The 17,930-nt window shown below is 37.8% G+C and overlaps 1 protein-coding gene across 7 annotated transcripts; it reads right to left on the bottom strand.

The window, feature by feature from the left end:
• Positions 1 to 1,545: 1,545 nt before the first annotated feature.
• Positions 1,546 to 17,599, bottom strand: LOC117479804 (troponin T, fast skeletal muscle isoforms-like). Of its 7 annotated transcripts, none has more exons than XM_034126889.1 (14): positions 17,477 to 17,552; positions 15,254 to 15,294; positions 14,879 to 14,892; positions 13,696 to 13,860; positions 11,760 to 11,777; positions 10,949 to 10,967; positions 10,778 to 10,823; positions 10,571 to 10,687; positions 9,424 to 9,501; positions 8,882 to 8,995; positions 7,302 to 7,414; positions 6,802 to 6,892; positions 6,104 to 6,144; positions 1,546 to 1,859 (listed from the first exon to the last, which is right to left on the bottom strand). In XM_034126889.1, the coding sequence occupies exons 2-14, from the start codon at positions 15,271 to 15,273 to the stop codon at positions 1,823 to 1,825; spliced, it is 873 nt and encodes a 290-aa protein (XP_033982780.1). In that variant the 5' UTR covers positions 15,274 to 15,294; positions 17,477 to 17,552; the 3' UTR covers positions 1,546 to 1,822. The 7 variants fall into 7 exon arrangements, with proteins under 7 accessions (XP_033982780.1, XP_033982779.1, XP_033982784.1 ...); XM_034126888.1 differs by lacking the exon at positions 17,477 to 17,552 and adding an exon at positions 14,326 to 14,334 and having other exon boundaries at positions 15,254 to 15,288; XM_034126893.1 differs by lacking the exons at positions 11,760 to 11,777; positions 13,696 to 13,860 and adding an exon at positions 14,326 to 14,334 and having other exon boundaries at positions 17,477 to 17,559.
• Positions 17,600 to 17,930: the final 331 nt, after the last annotated feature.

Below are 17,930 nucleotides of genomic sequence, written 5' to 3' on the forward strand. Positions count from 1 at the left end.
AAAAACGATTTGATTAGAGCTACAGAAATGTACTTTTTCCAAACACCTACTTCTTTCTCAGGGACCCTAATGCAATATTAGTCCATTTTAAACCCGGAAATTGTATAATTTACTAAATTAGGCCTACAACAGATTAGCAATTTAGTCTAAAACTAATTTCTCAGGCAGAATTAACCAGGTTTTTTTAAACTGAGCTCTTGGGAAAACAAGACTTATAAGAAATATTATGAAACCCAACACGATGTACACAGTTCAGTTTAGTTATGCTAAGGTTGCTACGTTAGCTAGTTAGCCTAACAGACTTTCCATGATCAATCTAGCCATATCATTACTATTGAGCTAAATAAGATGATACATACATTATATTTTTGTGTCAATGGTTATCTACATTTATAAGGAGGATTATAAAATCATTTTCATTTTCATTTTCTACTCAAAGGTTTATACGTAGCTAGCAACGCTGTCTACGTTAGCTAGTTAGCTTAGATTTTGGCCTGAACACTTTCTGGGGATGTTAATGTATTTTGTGTATTTAGGGCTATCTATCTCAACAATGTCAATGTTTCTACCCTGAGCATTACCCATGACCCTGTGCTCTGTAATTAATAATACAGATTGTAGTTCAAAACAGACTTTAACTGTTAATCTTCTCAAGTATCAAAAACGCTGCCTTAGCTTTAGTAATGCTAAGATGTATACGTTAACTAGTTAGCTTAACTTACCATGATCATAAAATCATTATATTGTTGTGTCAATGCTTATTTACATTCAAGTCAAAGGATTCTAAAATAATTGTAATATTCATTTACTACATATGCAACGTTCTCTAAGTAAGCTAGCAGACTTAAAATGTTCCACGCTAGCTTGTTAGCCTAACTGACTTTAGATTTTCATTACATAAGTTATATTGCTAAATTGTCAAAATGGCAGATGTAAAATGCTTGACTTTTTAGCCTGTTAACCTTTATGGCTAGATATTCAATCATATACTGATAATATATTTTATTAAACCCAACTATTAGATAAACAAATTTCAGTTTAGTAATGCTAAGTTTTCTACATTAGCTTGTACCCTACTTTCCATGATCCGACTAGCCATACTACTATTGAGCTAAATAAGAATATGCTTATTTACATGTTTATAAAAGGAAAGTATAATAATCTTCATGTTCATAGATATTCAAGCTAGCAGATTTAAAGTTTTCTACGTTAGCTAGTTAGGCTATCTGACCCTGATGCAATATTTGACCATTTTCAAATGAAAACTGTGTAAACTTTACATTTTCTTAAACACCCTTTAAAGGAATAGCTGCAACCAATCCCTTATGGATTATGTAATATAGTATTGATAATATAAAACATACTTTTTGGAGTTTTGAGTCTTTGTTTTACTTAGGTACGCAGACTCTATATATCCTGTCTTCTACACCATTTAGCTCCATGTTCAATTCAACTCTGCAGTTTGGAAAACAGTGTTGAACAAATGACTGTCTGAAAAATACGGAACTTTATTGATTTCTTTTGAATAACAACAGCTCTACAGTCATGGCTTGAAGTGTCACACTTTATTTACAAAAATACTGAGAACCAAACAGCTGAGGGCGAGGAAGCGTGATGACGAATGCAAGTTTCTTTTTACGTTTTTTTATTCCTTATGAACAGCAGCTAAAGGCTCCTGGTTGCATGTTTCAGGACGCGTGTTGATAATCGCAAAGTACACCTCAGCGTTACTGGCTTCTTCCGGGCTAGGACCTTTGCCAAAGTGCGCGTCTTTTCCTCAGGCGTGTGTTCGAGAAGATCGCACTTTCGTTTTTGGGAAGATCTACTTTCTGCGGCGGGCGGCGGCTCCCTTCTTGCTGCTGTAATACGAAAAAAAAAAAATACATGTCAGAAATGTGTGGGGGTTTTTAACGGTTTGTAAATGATTGTTCAACAATGGATAATGGCCTTCTGTGCAGAGTTTTAGTTTCACACAACTTCACAACACTTCAGACGCACACTTCAGTTTAGTGCCATGCTTGAAAAAGGGTCTGCGAATTTGTCCGAAAGCCCGTTATTCGGAGACCCAAAGTAGTAAATGAAATACACAAACCTATAAATGCTTAAATAAGAAACCAGGACTTTTGTTTTTGGGATAATTTACCATTGCACTTTGGTCTTACGGTATTGTTTACGAACTCCTAGACTTTCAGGGTAATGGGTTGTCAGATAAATGGCATGGCAACACTTAATAGCACCTTAGCAACTAGATAAAACTACAAAATTGGTTTTCCATCCAACAACTGATTCTGATTCTGAACAATACTAATATGTCTACTACTAGTACTACTTTGTACAGCCAGTCTGGATCAGGCTGCAATTAAACTATTCTTAACGATGCAGGTGGATATTTTGCATCAGCTTTTATGCAGACGATTAGCATGTTTCCAAATATGTTATCTGAAATCACGAGTGAATTGTTAAAGCAGATTTTAGCTGACTAACACAGAAAGAATACAATGTGCAGAACCTCTCGTTAGCTAACAAAGCTAATGACTAGTTTCCAAATAATTAGCTTTCCCTGCAACAATCAATGTAAAAAGTCACTTAAAAATTTACATTTATTTAGTTTAATGGCACAAAAATGGTACAAGCTGTTCAATAATCAACTTAAGGTTTACTTTTTGGCAACCATAAGAACTAAACAACTGAGCCACATGCAAATGGGATAAAATGCTAATGGTTTTGCAGTCTTAAAATCCCAAACTCATGCAGCACTTACCTGCACAAACTGAATCATTACTGAGTCCAATAGCCAAGTAAAGTAATGTGAATACCCTCACAGTTACTGTTGTAATGGCTCTCACACACAAATAAGTAAAGGGGTCAGTATGAAGAGAGGAAACCTGATCTGTACACTGAGAAAGGATGAACTACTTTGGTACTTAATTGCATTTAATAATGTAATTTTCTTACTGTAAAACCAGGTCGTTTCTTGAGGTCTTGTTTTCCTCTATTGAACGTTATACTGACAATATATAATGAATATCTGTTCATCATCCTTTTTCAGAGAACACCAGGGAATACTCCTCGCATACCGACCAGTATATTTACAATGAAATATAAAATTATGAAGTTATTAATGGGTACGTACGATAAATAACACACATATTTCTGGACAAAACAGAAGCAACATATGGAGCTGACCAGGCGTAATGAAGCAGAACAAAAAGAAGTAGAAATCTTTGCGCCAGATTCCTAAACCAAGCTAACAAAATTAACAGTATTCCTTAGAAGCTTTTACTTAGCTTAGCAATCCATTTGCATGAAATTCCAGTTTCTTTCAGACTGCATTAGCTTGGCCGCCTCCAAGAAGACAATCAAAAGCAGCAGTTTGTTTTCCTAAATAACTAACATATATACGGCCACAGCAGAATAGCAATTGCTAGTAATAACCAGAACATTTAAACTAACTGCTTGGAAAAAAGGACTAAAAATGAATATGATGGACTATTAGCTGTACACATTTCAGTATAGTTGTGCTACATTTTCTACGTTAGCTAGCTAGCTTATAACAATCTAATTAAGATTATACATACATTATATTGTTGTGTTAATGCTTATTTAAATTTACATGGAAGAATTATAAATTATATTCCTGTAGATTAACTATACAAAGTTGTTCTAGACAGGCTAGTTAGCCTAGCCTACTTTCCAAGTTTTCTACATTAGCTAGCTAGCTTATTATTATAACTGATCTAAATAAGGTTATACATACATTATATCGTTGTTTTAATGTTTATTTACATTTATATGCAATAATTATGCATTATATTTACTATGCAAAGTTTTTTATAGCAAGCTAGTTAGCCTAAAGTTTTCTACGTTAGCTTTTTAGCCTAGCTTAATGTAGCCTACTTGTTCTCAATACGTTAGCTCTCCTGCTGAACTTTAATATAAGGTTTGACTTAGTGCCTGTTAATAACAGCAGGAATTAAGGAATAACTGAGTTAAAATCCTGCTGACAAAATGCTGCTAATGTTGTATTTTGGGATAAACACGCAACGTGACAACATGAATGACCTGAGAGTTGGATCGAGGTCGCCTCCATGTTGACTTCCAGACAAGTTTTTTTAGCCGTGGATTTGGGCCTGAACACTTTCTGGGGGTGTTAGTGTCTTTGGTCTATTTATGGCTTCCTTCTATCTTAACAAATTAACTTTAAAATTAACCAAGGTACACAAACTAAGAATTATTGATGGAAAAGTTGACTTAAAACTAGAAAAATATCCAAGTATGTTTCGTAATTTAAAAGATTTTTTGCACTTCAATGGCCCTAATGCACCATAGTTCAAAACAGAGTGTAGCTGTAAATCTTAACAAGTGATGCTAATATTGAACTTTTAAATTAATGTAAAAATAAACAGTTAAACCTAGTTAGCTTGACCTATACTATGCAAGTGTTTTTTTTTGCCATAAACAGACATAGACTGTCCTGTTACGGTCAGTTATGTCCTGCTAAGGGAAGGGTTCACGCAGATATATTTGAGTTAAGGTATTAATATTACTGAGTTTCAGTGAACCCATCGATGCCAGTACTTACTGCTTCTGCAAACAATCAATGCGGTTCCTGATAGTGAGCACCTGAAAAACGACACAGCGGCAGCTTTAACACGTTTACCTCTGAGGAGAATCCCTCTGCTTTCCTTTAACGAGTTTCCAGGTGCTGTAGAGTGAGGCATCATGGGAAACCAGGACGGGGTCAAGCATATGATCAGTGTTTCCTCTGTATTGAGTCGTCACATGAATTCACGTCACCACCGCTAAGCTAAAGGAGGCTAATGTTGGGCTATAAAGAAACTACAGCACGGTCACATGAATTCACGTCACCACCGCTAAGCTAAAGGAGGCTAATGTTGGGCTATAAAGGAACTACAGCACGGTCACATGACTTCACGTCACCACCGCTAAGCTAAAGGTGGCTAATGTTGGGCTATAAAGGAACTACAGCACGGTCACATGAATTCACGTCACCACCGCTAAGCTAAAGGAGGCTAATGTTGGGCTATAAAGGAACTACAGCACGGTCACATGACTTCACGTCACCACCGCTAAGCTAAAGGAGGCTAATGTTGGGCTGTAAAGGAACTACAGCACGATCACATGACTTCACGTCACCACCGCTAAGCTAAAGGTGGCTAATGTTGGGCTATAAAGGAACTACAGCACGGTCACATGACTTCACGTCACCACCGCTAAGCTAAAGGTGGCTAATGTTGGGCTATAAAAGAACTGCAGCACGGTCACATGACTTCGCAATCTGATCATTGTTGCGTTAAAACACCCGTCGTAGTTTCCCGCCTCAAAAAGAAAGATATTAGAGAGACTCTGCTTCAGCTCGGCTCTGAAACCTCAGCAGGGTCAAACTTACCTGTTACCGCTCAGCCACACCTGACCAAAGCTCTGCGATGCTAAAGCTCAGTCACCCAATACCACCTTTACATCCAATGTAGATCCGTCTTGCTTTCAACCGAAGAGTTTGTTTCCAAAATGTCATCTAAAAAAAGCTAATTTGTATACAACTATTAGATATAATAAAAAAAGGATTAAAGGTAACTGTCTTACATGACATGTCCTGCATTGTCTTTACATTTAAAGTTTGTTTAAGTCATGTACGGAAGCTCAGAAGTGTCATCATAACAAAAAATATTCTCACATTTTTGGTTTATAAAAACATCAAAGTTGTAAAATAGGAATATTTTGTTAATTATGTAATAATTTAACATCATGATTTGAATCAGGAATATAAAAATAAATCCCTTTGTATTATTATTGTTATTATTATATTATAAAAAAAATAATTCAATTACAAAAAATGCAGAAATTCAATGCCAACTTTCTGAAATGTGTAATTTTGTGTGTGATTTTTACATTTAAAATAAAATCAAGATCTTTCAGATGTCACTTTTAGAAACAAACTCTTAGGTGTTTCGTTTTTTGTCTCGCTGGTGTGTGTAGTCTCCTCTCGGCCAGCGGGGGGCGCTGTGTTTTCCCTTCTTGACCTTCATGCTAACATGCAGCGAGCCCCAAGCTGCAGGCAGAGCGTCGCTGCAGCTCTACTTACAATTTACTGAGCTCTTCAACTCTCTTACGCAGGGTGGTGACCTGCAGGGAATCAAACACACATCGAGGTTCAAACCCGGAGCGTGGCTGTGCGAAAAACCTCAAGATCGCACGACAATTTAAACAACAACAACAACAACAAATATCTGCTACAGCCGGAGAAAGATTATGAGGATTATTGTGCAGAAATCAGGGTACATACCGAGGCAAACCTGTGGATGAATATGGTTATTATAATGATAGCATTTAGGGCTAAGGAGGTTGCTAAATCTGCAAGAAAATAATGCTTCTCTTCCATAGATTTTGAACAAAATAAATGCTTTTCAATTAAGCTATCAATTGTTAAATGTTGTCTAAACACAAGCCAGAATCAAAAATGTGTCTCTCAATGTACTATAAAAAGTATGACTTGAATAAGGAGAGATCTATTCATTTATTAATCAATTAACAAGGCTTTCTTTTTGATAACTGGATCTGATTTATTTACCCAAAATCACCATAAAACCAAATATAATGGTTTAATTGAAAAACAACACCGATATGCAATACTTTAGTAAGTAAACACAAACTATTTAAAGCCTCCTTTAAGAAATGCACATAGTAAACGTACAGTACAGACCATATTTACTGACAAATTAAAGGAATAAGGTATTTAAAACATGTAAATAAGTTGTATGAGTTCCTGTTTTGTTGACTCACCTCGTACTTCTGCCTCTTCAGTCTCTCCATGTGATCGAACTTGTCAGACTCCAGCGTGGTCATCCATTCGTGCAGCTCAGTGATCTTATCCCTGCAGCACAACAACACACAGTAATGTCAGAAAAATATATAAAATCCCTAAAAGAACATGTAAGTTAAATAAATAAATAAAATACAGAAAAGGTGTCCAAAACATGTCGGAAAAATATGTAAATTGCTTTAAAAAATGTGTGTTAAGTAAATGAATACAAGTTAGAGCAATGCGTCAAAGAAATGTCAGAAGAAAAACATAAGATACTGAAAAAAATGTGAGTTAAATTAATAAAAAATGTGATAAACACGTCAGAAACATCTCAGAAAAATAAATACCTTCCCTTAATGTTTTGAATATTAATTATTAAAGAAAGCCACATGGATTAAGAGTTTGCTTTCACCCTGAGGATAAATAAAAGTGAGTCCTGAGAATTGTAATCTTTGTGTGAAGTGTGTGTGAGTCTTACTTGAGCTTGTCTTCGTTCAGATGGTCGATGTTCAGCTGCTTGCGTCTGGCGGCCAGGATCTTCTTCTTCTTCTCTCTCTCAGTCTCTTTCTTTCCTCCTCTCTTCGAGTCAGCCTGTTTGATGCGGAGGAACAGAGGTTTAAATCTTCATCTTAACCCTTGTGTTTATCACCTTCTGTCCATAGAGTTTAAATAATCACCCAAATATGCTTTCAAGGCAACTTTATTCCTAATTACCACAAGCTTCACTCTTCGTTTTGAAATGTATGGTCAATAGAGTGGTGCAGGGATGACGTATTCACCCTGAAGGAAGCTGCTGGTTCCCTCGACAAAAAAACTACGGGTTTTCTCCATAGGATTTAGGAAAATAGCTCGAAATAAGGTCTGTTGAAAACGAACCTGTTTGATAAATGCACGTTTTGTTCAGACGGATAATCTCCACATGTCTACCCTACTTTTATAATGTTCGAATCATAAATCTAATCTCCAGAAGCAAAATGCTAACGTGATGCTATAAAGGAACTACAGCCGAGTCAAGCAGCACGACTTCAACGTCACGCCAACTTCAGATCCATATTCAAACACACAGATTCTAAATGGTACGAGTTGAAGCGTTTGTTTGAACAGTTTTCAGGAGGCAGGTACTTGCTTTCAAGCAGAACAGGGCAAACTAACTTAGAGGAGTGTTTACGTGTTCGGCGTAATGACGTACAACGACCTCCACAACTTCTGTAGTCCTATTCAGCCACTTGGTAACAACCATCGTTTCTCAGACACGTCAACTCTTCAGAAATCACCAGTGGGGTCACTGCTGATGGATTTAATGTCGTAGAACAAAACGTGATCCGTCTCTTCAATTTGTGTCAACCACAGACCTTAGTTCCAGCTATTTTCCTAAAACATGTTCAAAAAACCGTTGGCTCTGAGACGAGGGAACAGGAAGTGGTAAAATGCTAACTCACTTCTGGGTTTTATGACTCGTCACTGCACCACTCTGTAGACCTCATTTACACAAAATCATTGTTAATCTTTGGGTTAAAAAAGGTTTAGGATTTAAAAGAAATTGACCCCAGATGCTATAATTTTGAGTACTTGTAGTAAAGGTCAGTGGCGGGTGTAGACTAATTATAGGGTGGGGCCAATCATTTAATGAGAGGGGCCCATTGAATGCAGGAAGAAGGAGATTTTAATTCTTTCTTTTTTTTAGCATTATTGTTTTTTAGTAACATAGTTTGTGTCACTGACTTTGTTACAATTTTATTTGTAATTGTTTTGGTTGCTTTGGCCCAAGATACAGAACATTAAAATAAGTTTGGGGTAACAAATACATTATTTATGCAGCCAATCTTTGTTTTTAATGTATTTCTTAATATTTGTTGGGATTTGTTTTAGTCACAACATTTACATAGTTTCCACTAAATTATATTACTGAAAAAAGCAGAGTAACTTAGTATTAGAACCTGCCATGGTAAAAGTACTCAGTGTGAGGGGTAGTGCAGTACTTGTACTCACTCTCTGCAGAGAATGTAATTGTACACAGTACTAGTAAAAGTACTTAGTGTGAGGGGTATTTGTACTCACCTTCTGCAGATGGCTGCTGTAGTTGGAGCCCATGCTGGACAGAGCTGACTTCTTCTTTGCTTCCTCTCCGGCCTTCTTCTCCTGGTCTCTCTCTTCCCTGATCCGCCTCTCCTCCTGGTGAAGGGAAAACAAACAGAGTGAGACGTCTTCTCAACAGCCCATCGGGAAGCATGAGGTATAGACAATCTTTGATATACGTGTTAATACAACATACACTTGAAAACAATGTAAATAAACAGAGTGAGACCTACTCTCTCTCAACAGCCCATCGGGAAGTATGAGTTATAGACAATCTTTGATATACGTGTTAATACAAAATACACTTGAATTCTTTTTAAATAAACAGAGTGAGACCTCCTCTCAACAGCCCAACGGGAAACATGAGTTATAGACAATCTTTGATATACGTGTTAATACAAAATCCACTTGAATTATTTTTAAATAAACAGAGTGAGACCTCCTCTCAACAGCCCATCGGGAAGCATGAGTTATAGACAATCTTTGATATACGATTTAAAAGGTGATATTTAAGTTTTACGAACCTCACGCTTGACCTGGCGCTCCTTTTCTTTCTCAGATTGGATCCTCTGCTGCTCGGATCTCTCAGCGCGACGCTTCTCCTGCAGAACAGGAAACAACACACTGAGTCAGAGCTGATCATTACGTCTATACACACACACACACTTTGTTTTGCAAAATCTAACAGACAGATAACAGATGACAAGATTTAGAAACTGTGCTGTTTTCTCTATCGTAATTTTAAGGCTAAAGCGAGCAGAAAATAGTCAGATAAAATACTTCTTTAACGAAATAATACTAGTTCATTTTTTTGGAACACTATGTCGGTATATTCAGATAAAACGTCATTACTTTGAGTTAATTAATAAAGTATGTCTTACTCTATCAGGTCATTATTTGGTTAAGTTTCTCATAACCATTTACAGGATCTTTCTTGCAATGCATTGGCACAAATGGGCTTCCGTACTTCAATAATGTAGCGCCAGAATGTGGAATATATTTAGCATTTGGATTATTTATCTAATGAAGTTCAAATTCAGTTGTATATTTTCCTACAGTATAGTCTGTTTGAGATACTATGTCGGTATATTGAGATAAAAAGTCATTATTTTGAGAAACTTAGTCATTTTTTATAGAAATCCTCTCCTTATTTTGTATTACAAATTCATTTTATGCCCTTATAAGTCTTTTTACTGAGAAACTATGGAGAAAACTGAGAATACCAAGTCATTGTTTGAGATAATATGTTGATATATTGAGATAAAAAGTCAGTACTTGGAGCTATTAGTTAATTATCTTGGAATACTTAGTCACTATACTGCCCGTCCAAGTCTAAATATTAAGATACTAACTCATAATTCTGGGTTACTAAGTAATTAATTGTATTCTATGTTGGTATATTGGGATAAAAAGTCATTATGGTAATTATTTTAGCAAAATTAAGACTGCCCTTATATACTGTATTTAGATAATATGTCATTATTTTTTGCAACACATTGACAGAAATGGGCTTCCGTACTTCAATAATGTAGCACCAGAATGTGGAATATATTTTGCATTTGGATTTTTTATCTAATGAAGATCAAATTCAGTTGTAAATTCTCCTATAATCTGTATGAAAAGTGCATTTTAAAGATGTTTAAAGGTGTGTTTTTTTGGTGAAAGACTCACAATCCTGTCCTTCAGACCGATCAGCTCCTCCTCCTCCTTCTTCCTGCTAACAAAGTGAGCATCGATCAGGCCCTGCAGCTCCGACAGATCTTTGTTCTGACGTTTCTTCTGGATATCCTGCAGGGCGGAAACACGAAAAAACAACCTTTAGACAAACAGAAAACCCTTTACATGCACTCAAATCCTTCACACTTCATCTCCACTTACGTCAAAGTCCACTTTCTCACCATCGGGCATCTTTGGTGCAGCAGGTCTGCAGGAGAGAGATTTTTAGGCGCATATACATTGATTATTAGTTGAAATGCTTATATTTGTCTTCTTTGATTAACCAAACGTCTCGGATGCTTTACAGATATCATTTGAAGAAGAAAAACTCACTTGAACTTTGGCTTCTCCTCTGCAGATTAGGAAAATGAAGAGGGGACAAGTACATGTCATGGGGTTAGAAACAAAGCAGACTTCTCTCAGGCATTACATGGATTAAAATGCATGGCTCTGTGTGACATATATTAACATTAAAGACTGTAAAATGGTAGCCTCAGTGTTAGAGCGACAGGTACCAACACTGTAAACATAAAACTTCAAATACCAACAAAGAAGTTTCTGGATTAACAGACCTTGCTGTGAGTTGTATTATTAATATTACAAACCTCTCATGAAGCCTCGTTTATCTAAAGAAAAGTCACTCAGAGTTGTGACTTTTATGTACTGTACCAACAATATAAGTCTTGTTTTTGTTTCTTTGGCTTGACCCCAAAAGCATTTGACACAAGCAAGACATTTCCCCCATTTCATTCTCAATTTTTCTTTTTGTTTGTACCCAGATTCTGGCGGCTCCATGCCATGCAGACGACGAGTGGCATAGCAAGAGTTTATCGGTGGGGTCGCTGCGCAGTAAAGCACGTGTTAGCATCTCATATTCTTTCACCCTTTTTCTCCACTAGCTTTTAATTTTTGAATAATAAAAAATTGGTAAAAATTTGGATAAAATTTGAGTGCCAATTGGGCAGCGCTCCTGGATTCTTTGACAGACAGATAAAAAAGATTTGGACAGACATTTTGTGATCAGCAGGCGTTCCCCGGTAGAGTTCAGACGTCAGACCTGGACCCTGTGGTCCTTCCCAAAACCAGAATGACAGATTTTTCTTTAAAGATTAATCAGAAGTTTCTTTTAATAAAATCAACATACCTTCCTCTTCCACAGCCTCTGCATGCAGCAAGCATCCAAAACAAAAAGCAGAATAGACAACAGAGTTAGCATCGCTCTGAGAGCAGCAAACTGTACATCCATCAGGTAAACACAAGGAAAACTACACAACTAGGGCAGACAGTCAATGTGCGGCAGTCTAAGGAGTATCTAAGGAGTAAATTCTCAAATAGAAATGTCAAATATTACATTTAACAACCAATAAAGGCAAATGGTCGTTTTTACGTTAGCTTAGCATCCACTAGCAATACAATCTGGAATCGATTTGGGATTAGAGGGATGCTAGAATATAATAAATTAAATATTTAAAGCAAGGTAAAGGTTGTTCTTCAGTTTTAAGGAAAATAAAGGCCAATATTTGAGAATTTACATAGAGTAGGGTTTCTTTTAACCACAGTTTCACCTCCAAGCAGCTCAACAGAGAAGGATTCCTGCAACATAAAACACTAAATTCACATGCTATTTCAGAAAAGTCTAGGTAGACATTGTTGAAGCAACTTGGCTGAATTCATGGTATTCAATTATAAATTAAAGTGGCATTAAATCAAATGCGCCGTTTCTTTTTAGATGTCATTTTAACAAAATAGCATGTGAATGTGACACCAGCTCTCCCACCAGCATGTGAGCATTTTATAAGCAGTACATTTAGAAAAAGGTGAAATATGACACTCTTTTTCTGGTCTTTTAACTTAATTGAAATGTTTCATTATCATGCGTAGCCTTTAGAAATGAAGCAGCTCAAGATAAAGCGTGTATTTGTAAGGTATAAGCAAACATGTACGCCAAATACAAGTACAAGTACTCAGAGTACATGTGGTACAGTAGTAGGCCTATAAGTAGGGTTAGATTGATAAAAGAGGCCAATATTTATTTTGTTTTTTTAATTTAAGCCCTAAATAAAACCTGTGTTTGCAGATATCTTTTTCCATAATGAACGCCAACATGTTAGCATACAGTATGCTAGGCTAAGTTGCTAATAAAGTAGCACTCCCACATTTTTCAAAAGGAATAGACAGTTTATAGACTAGACGTTATGAGGTACGTTAGCAAGGAGGCTAATGATAATTGAGACTTCAAAAGTTATGAACCGTAAAGATATTTACTGTAGTTTTAACTGTTACTATGCTGAACTGCATGCTAACGTGTTGGCGCTAACACAATGTACAGATGCATGTAGCTAGACTATAGTTTATTCATATCCACCAAAGTAGTAGATGCTAGTTCACCTCAGAATCAATCCCCCTAAAGACATGTTCATTAATGAATGAATGAAGTAATGAATGCATTTTTTTAAACCTTCAAGCATTGTAGCAGCCGAAAGCTAAACAGGACACAAGCTAACATAGATACGGAGCAGGACTTTTTATATCCGCCTAAAAGCATGAAATTTAGTGCATTAAAAATATGGGTTTTTACACACTAACTGTAAAATGCTATGGGTATGATCATCTTAACATTATATTATAAGACATCATCACATCCCAGCGTCTTTGACTTTTCCAGAGGTGAATGGAAGGTAGCGTTAGCATTAGCATGGAGAACATGTGTTTGCGGATCAGACTATAACACCCCTTGTTGTTAAATACCTACGTGCAATATGTGCAATATATATATATGCCGTAGTAACTGTGCAATATAAACCTGGCTGCTATATATTCAGAACTGTTACAGGATGTGTATTTTGTTTCATCTTTAATATATTTTTATGCATGCTTCTTAGTTAACATTAAGCTGTCTTTGGTGTTTTTTATGCACAAATGTAAATGTCCCCCTCTGTGGGACGAATAAAGGTATATTCTGATTCTGATTCTGATTGGTGGGTCTGTCTGGTTTGCTGCAGCCTTTCTTTTTTAGGAGCGCACCTGTTTTCTGGTGAAAGGATGATAGAATACCCCCTTCCCCCCTCCAAACCACATACCTTCAAGCTCAAGCTCAGGCTCTGGCTCTGGTTCTGGTTCTGGTTCTACCACTGGTTCTGGTTCTGGCTCTGGCTCTGGCTCTACCTCTGGTTCTGGCTCTGGTTCTGGCTCAGGGGCCGCCTCAGGAGCCACTTCTACTTCCTCTACTACCTCCTCGGCTACAGCTATACAACATGCAGCGAGACACCAGGGGAGAGGAAGGGCGGTGATAAGGGTTAATGGCAGCGGGAGAAAAGAGGGAGAGAGGTGGTGAGTAGATGGAAAAGAGGGGATGATGAGTGAGAGATATATGAGGTTTCATTGCGGTGGCAGTTTGGGGGGAACTGCCACCGGATGGCGCTAAAAGCATGTGAGACAGCAAGCGGTTACAGGAGGAAAAAAGGTTGATGGTCAGTCGTTGATGGATGAGTTGTGATTGATTCCTGAAGAGTTCCTGTGCTGCAAAGAGACATGTTTCTTTCCTGATGCAAAAAACATACTTTCTAAGTCTTTTTTAATTTATCTCAGATGGCGTTAGTGTTAACTAGCATGCCACAAAAAAAAAAAAAAGTTAACGTCGAACCTACAAAACACACTAAACAATGTCAAATTAGTATCAATGGCATGAGAGTTATCATCTGCAGCCTTACCATCGTATTCTTTTAGGTCCATCCGAGAAAGAAAGGAGCAGAAGAATATTATAAAAAGATCCCATTTGTACCCATTTTTGAAAATATATGAATTCAAAATGTGGGTACACTGGGGATCCATGCGTAGCAAACACAACACAGTCCTCCCGATCTGAACGGAGCTCAAAGGTACCAATCAGATCTGGAGGACTGTCCGGTTGCAGATTGCATGCAGGGCTGCAGGACTTGCTGACAACAGGTCAATGTAGGTGTTTCTGATTTTAAAGTCATTATTTCACACTGTCCTGATGCCAGCATTGGTTCCTGCAGCCACACAACAGCAGGAGGATAATATCTGAGCTTTAATTAAAGTAGAGCATCTGGACGGAGTCAAGCCAAACCTGTAAACATATGGATTTGTCCAGTGCATACAACTCTTTACAGGGGATGGAAAATAAGTTAGGCATGATTCAGAAATAACTCTGGGATTCAGCATGGGACTCCGGAGTCTTGATGGACCTCACTTTAAGGGGGATTTCATGTTTTTTAAACGGGGGAAAATGGTTTTACTTACCCTCGACCTGATCACTGCAAGAGAAGAATAAAATAAATTCTGATTTAGACAAAGATTCAATACAAAAATAAGCGTTGAAATGTAAGCTTGTCCACGGATTCAGAAGTTTGGCAACGCAATCTTTACTCAAGGTTTTTGAGGTAGGTTTTTCCAGAGCAATACATCTAAAGTTTGATTATTAGGTAGGTTAACACATAGGCCTACGATGAATTTTACTTGGTGTTGTGGTGCATACAATAAAACATATTGTATACATTGTGTGCATTAATTAATGTACAACATGCTTCTAAATTGACAATGAGTTGAGATTATGTTGCCAAACTTCTCACCAGGTGTGGTTTAAATTTGTGAATGAATAAATATGAATGGACTTACACTTCCTCAGTGTCAGACATGGTGACGGTGGACGATACAACCTGGAAGGCAAAAAGAGAAGAGAGGAATTTAGCGTCTGTCTGCCAAGGAGCAGCCGGCTGTATTTTTAGCTCAGGATTAAGTTGCAGAATGGTTTAAATATCTGCCGCCGACCCCACCCTGCTGCCCTGTACATTTCTCACCCCCTACCCCCAAAAAAATCTTTATTTAAATGTAATTTCTAAATAGCTTTCTTGTTCATCGTTTGAAAATCTTCTACCCTGGTTTTGTTTTGGGAAAGCTCCACATTCCTCAGATCCATTTTGGTTTAAAATTAGCGTTGAAACTTTGGGCTGAAATTCAACCCTCGGTCCTGAATCTGCTTCTCTGCTGATAAGTGAGAAGGGAGCCAAAATTAGATTTTATGCCAACAGCGTTTTCTCAACTGCTGAGAGAGGATATTAATGTTGGGGGGGCTTTTTTATCTTTAGAAACAACCCTAACAGTTTCAGTCGTATCTATAATCATTCTCCATTACTGAGTATATTTACACAAGTACAATTTGGAAGTACTTGTACTTGAGTATACACATTAAATATGACTTCTTCTTCTTCTGCACTACACCTCAGATGGGAAAACTGTACTTGTGACTTCTCTACATTTATCTGACAGCTTTAAAACCTAACCTAACCCTAGCTTCCCTACCTTTACAACATAATAATAATAATAATAATAATAATGCATTTTACAGAGTAAAAATTCATGAAAACAACACACTCAATGCAAAATTACTAATTCATCAATATCTGTAATAGAACAAGATATATTGTGTATTATTCTGCATGATGAGTAATCTGTTGGTTCTTTAGGTACACTTGATGTTGAATGCATTTACTTGTCAAAGAGTGTTTTTTCACTTCGTAGTAAAAGTATTTCTATTGAAGTATAGCATATTTTCCATCCAGAGCATCCAGACATGTTTAATGCATTGACTTGTCAAAGAGTATGTTCTACTTTGTAGTATAAGTATATGTATTGAAGTATAATCAATTGTAGTAGTAAGAATCCAGACAGGATTGGATCAAACCCCCCGCGATGATAAACACACATGACCTGAATGTGTGCATTATTTAATCTCTCAGAGCGATCAGAGGATTAGTTTCTCATTAGCCTCGTTAGCCCGAGGCCACCATGAATGCTCCGACAGCACAACTATTTCCAACTGACAGCTGTTCAGCTCCAGATCCAGTTTCAGGGGAAGATGAAGATGAAGATTGGGTTCCTTCCCCTGGACCACTACCCATAATCCCACACCATCTCCTTATCTGGACGTCTCGCTCTCACATGGCTCCTTCAATCACGCTCCCTGCTGACTGAAGACACTTTGTCCAGGAATTAAAATAAACCCTGAAAGGCCACAGGAAGGTCAAAGGTCTAATGCTGAAGGCTTCTTCCTATTTGCTCTTTTGAATCCTGTAAATTCCCTCAACTCAAACGCGTGTTTACACCATGATGTAATATCACTGTAGGTACTTGGCTCCCGTTCAAGATGTTAAACTGTTTATCCTCAAGCTATGTGAGCTTTAATGTAAACGCATGCCACGCCCAATTGACAGCTTCCTAATGGACAGCATTAACCACAAAGAAAGAAGTCCTGCAATGCAAAAACAAAGTCCGAGCAATGTCCAAGACTTAAAATATCAGAGGTATTAACACCGTCCGTCGCCTCTGTTCTCATGGTGTGACATAACTTATTAGTGTCGTCTTCTTTCTCCTGAAGCGGAAAGCTGCTTCAAAGGCTTTAAGCCATCTGTAAATCCTTCAGGTATGAACCTCCGCTGGGACACTGGACTCGGACCAAAGCCGGCACAATAACAAACACAAAGGTCTTTGGGACAAGAGGGTGTCCTCCAAGAACGTCAAAAAAACACAATGCAAGATGTACAAAGCAATCGTTTCACCTTTTGGAGAAACCAGAAGATGTCAAAAAAAAACACAGCTGATCAACTTCTCAGGCAAACAACTGCAACCAACAACGGACTAGGTTTAATAAAAAGCCAAGCAACCCTCTCTCAGGGTGTCAAAGCGACTTCTGGTCCCTCCATCTGACCCTCTATTAGTCGTGGCAGTGATTTGAACACATGTGGCTTCAGCTGTCCTCAGTTTTAGTTTTAGTTTAGTTGGGGACATTGCATTTTAGCTTCACTTCCTCTCTAGCATTCACACACTCACTTGCACTCTTACCTGTGAAAGAAAAAGATGAAAGAAGGGAGATCCCCGCTGGCTGAGACTAGCTGTAAGGTTCTGCAAACTTACCGCGTTGATTATGTCCTTCTGTTATAGTGACACACGATCCTCCAGGCCTCCCCATTGGTCAAAGGGCCGTTCTGGGGGCAGGGACCACGGCTTGGGACCCCCCCCTCCCACCGCTGGCACTCAATAAGGAGATGGAAGAGTCGAAGGCTAAGGTGGGAGGCTCAAGTTTGGAGACGGGGGGGGCAGCCAAGACTCCCTCAAAGGTTGCTATTCTGGGGGACGCTGCATTAGGCAAGCACATTTCATCTGAGAGCAAGAAGGAGGACGTCAGGGGGGCAGGTGGTGATCCTGGGGGTCTGAAAGAAGGCCAAGACACATACACATAATGTATATATAATATCCTGCTTTATATTTTGTTACTGTTAATTAGTATTACGATTTG

The sequence above is a fragment of the Trematomus bernacchii genome, unplaced genomic scaffold (assembly GCF_902827165.1).
Source record: "Trematomus bernacchii unplaced genomic scaffold, fTreBer1.1, whole genome shotgun sequence".
NCBI lineage: Eukaryota > Metazoa > Chordata > Actinopteri > Perciformes > Nototheniidae > Trematomus > Trematomus bernacchii.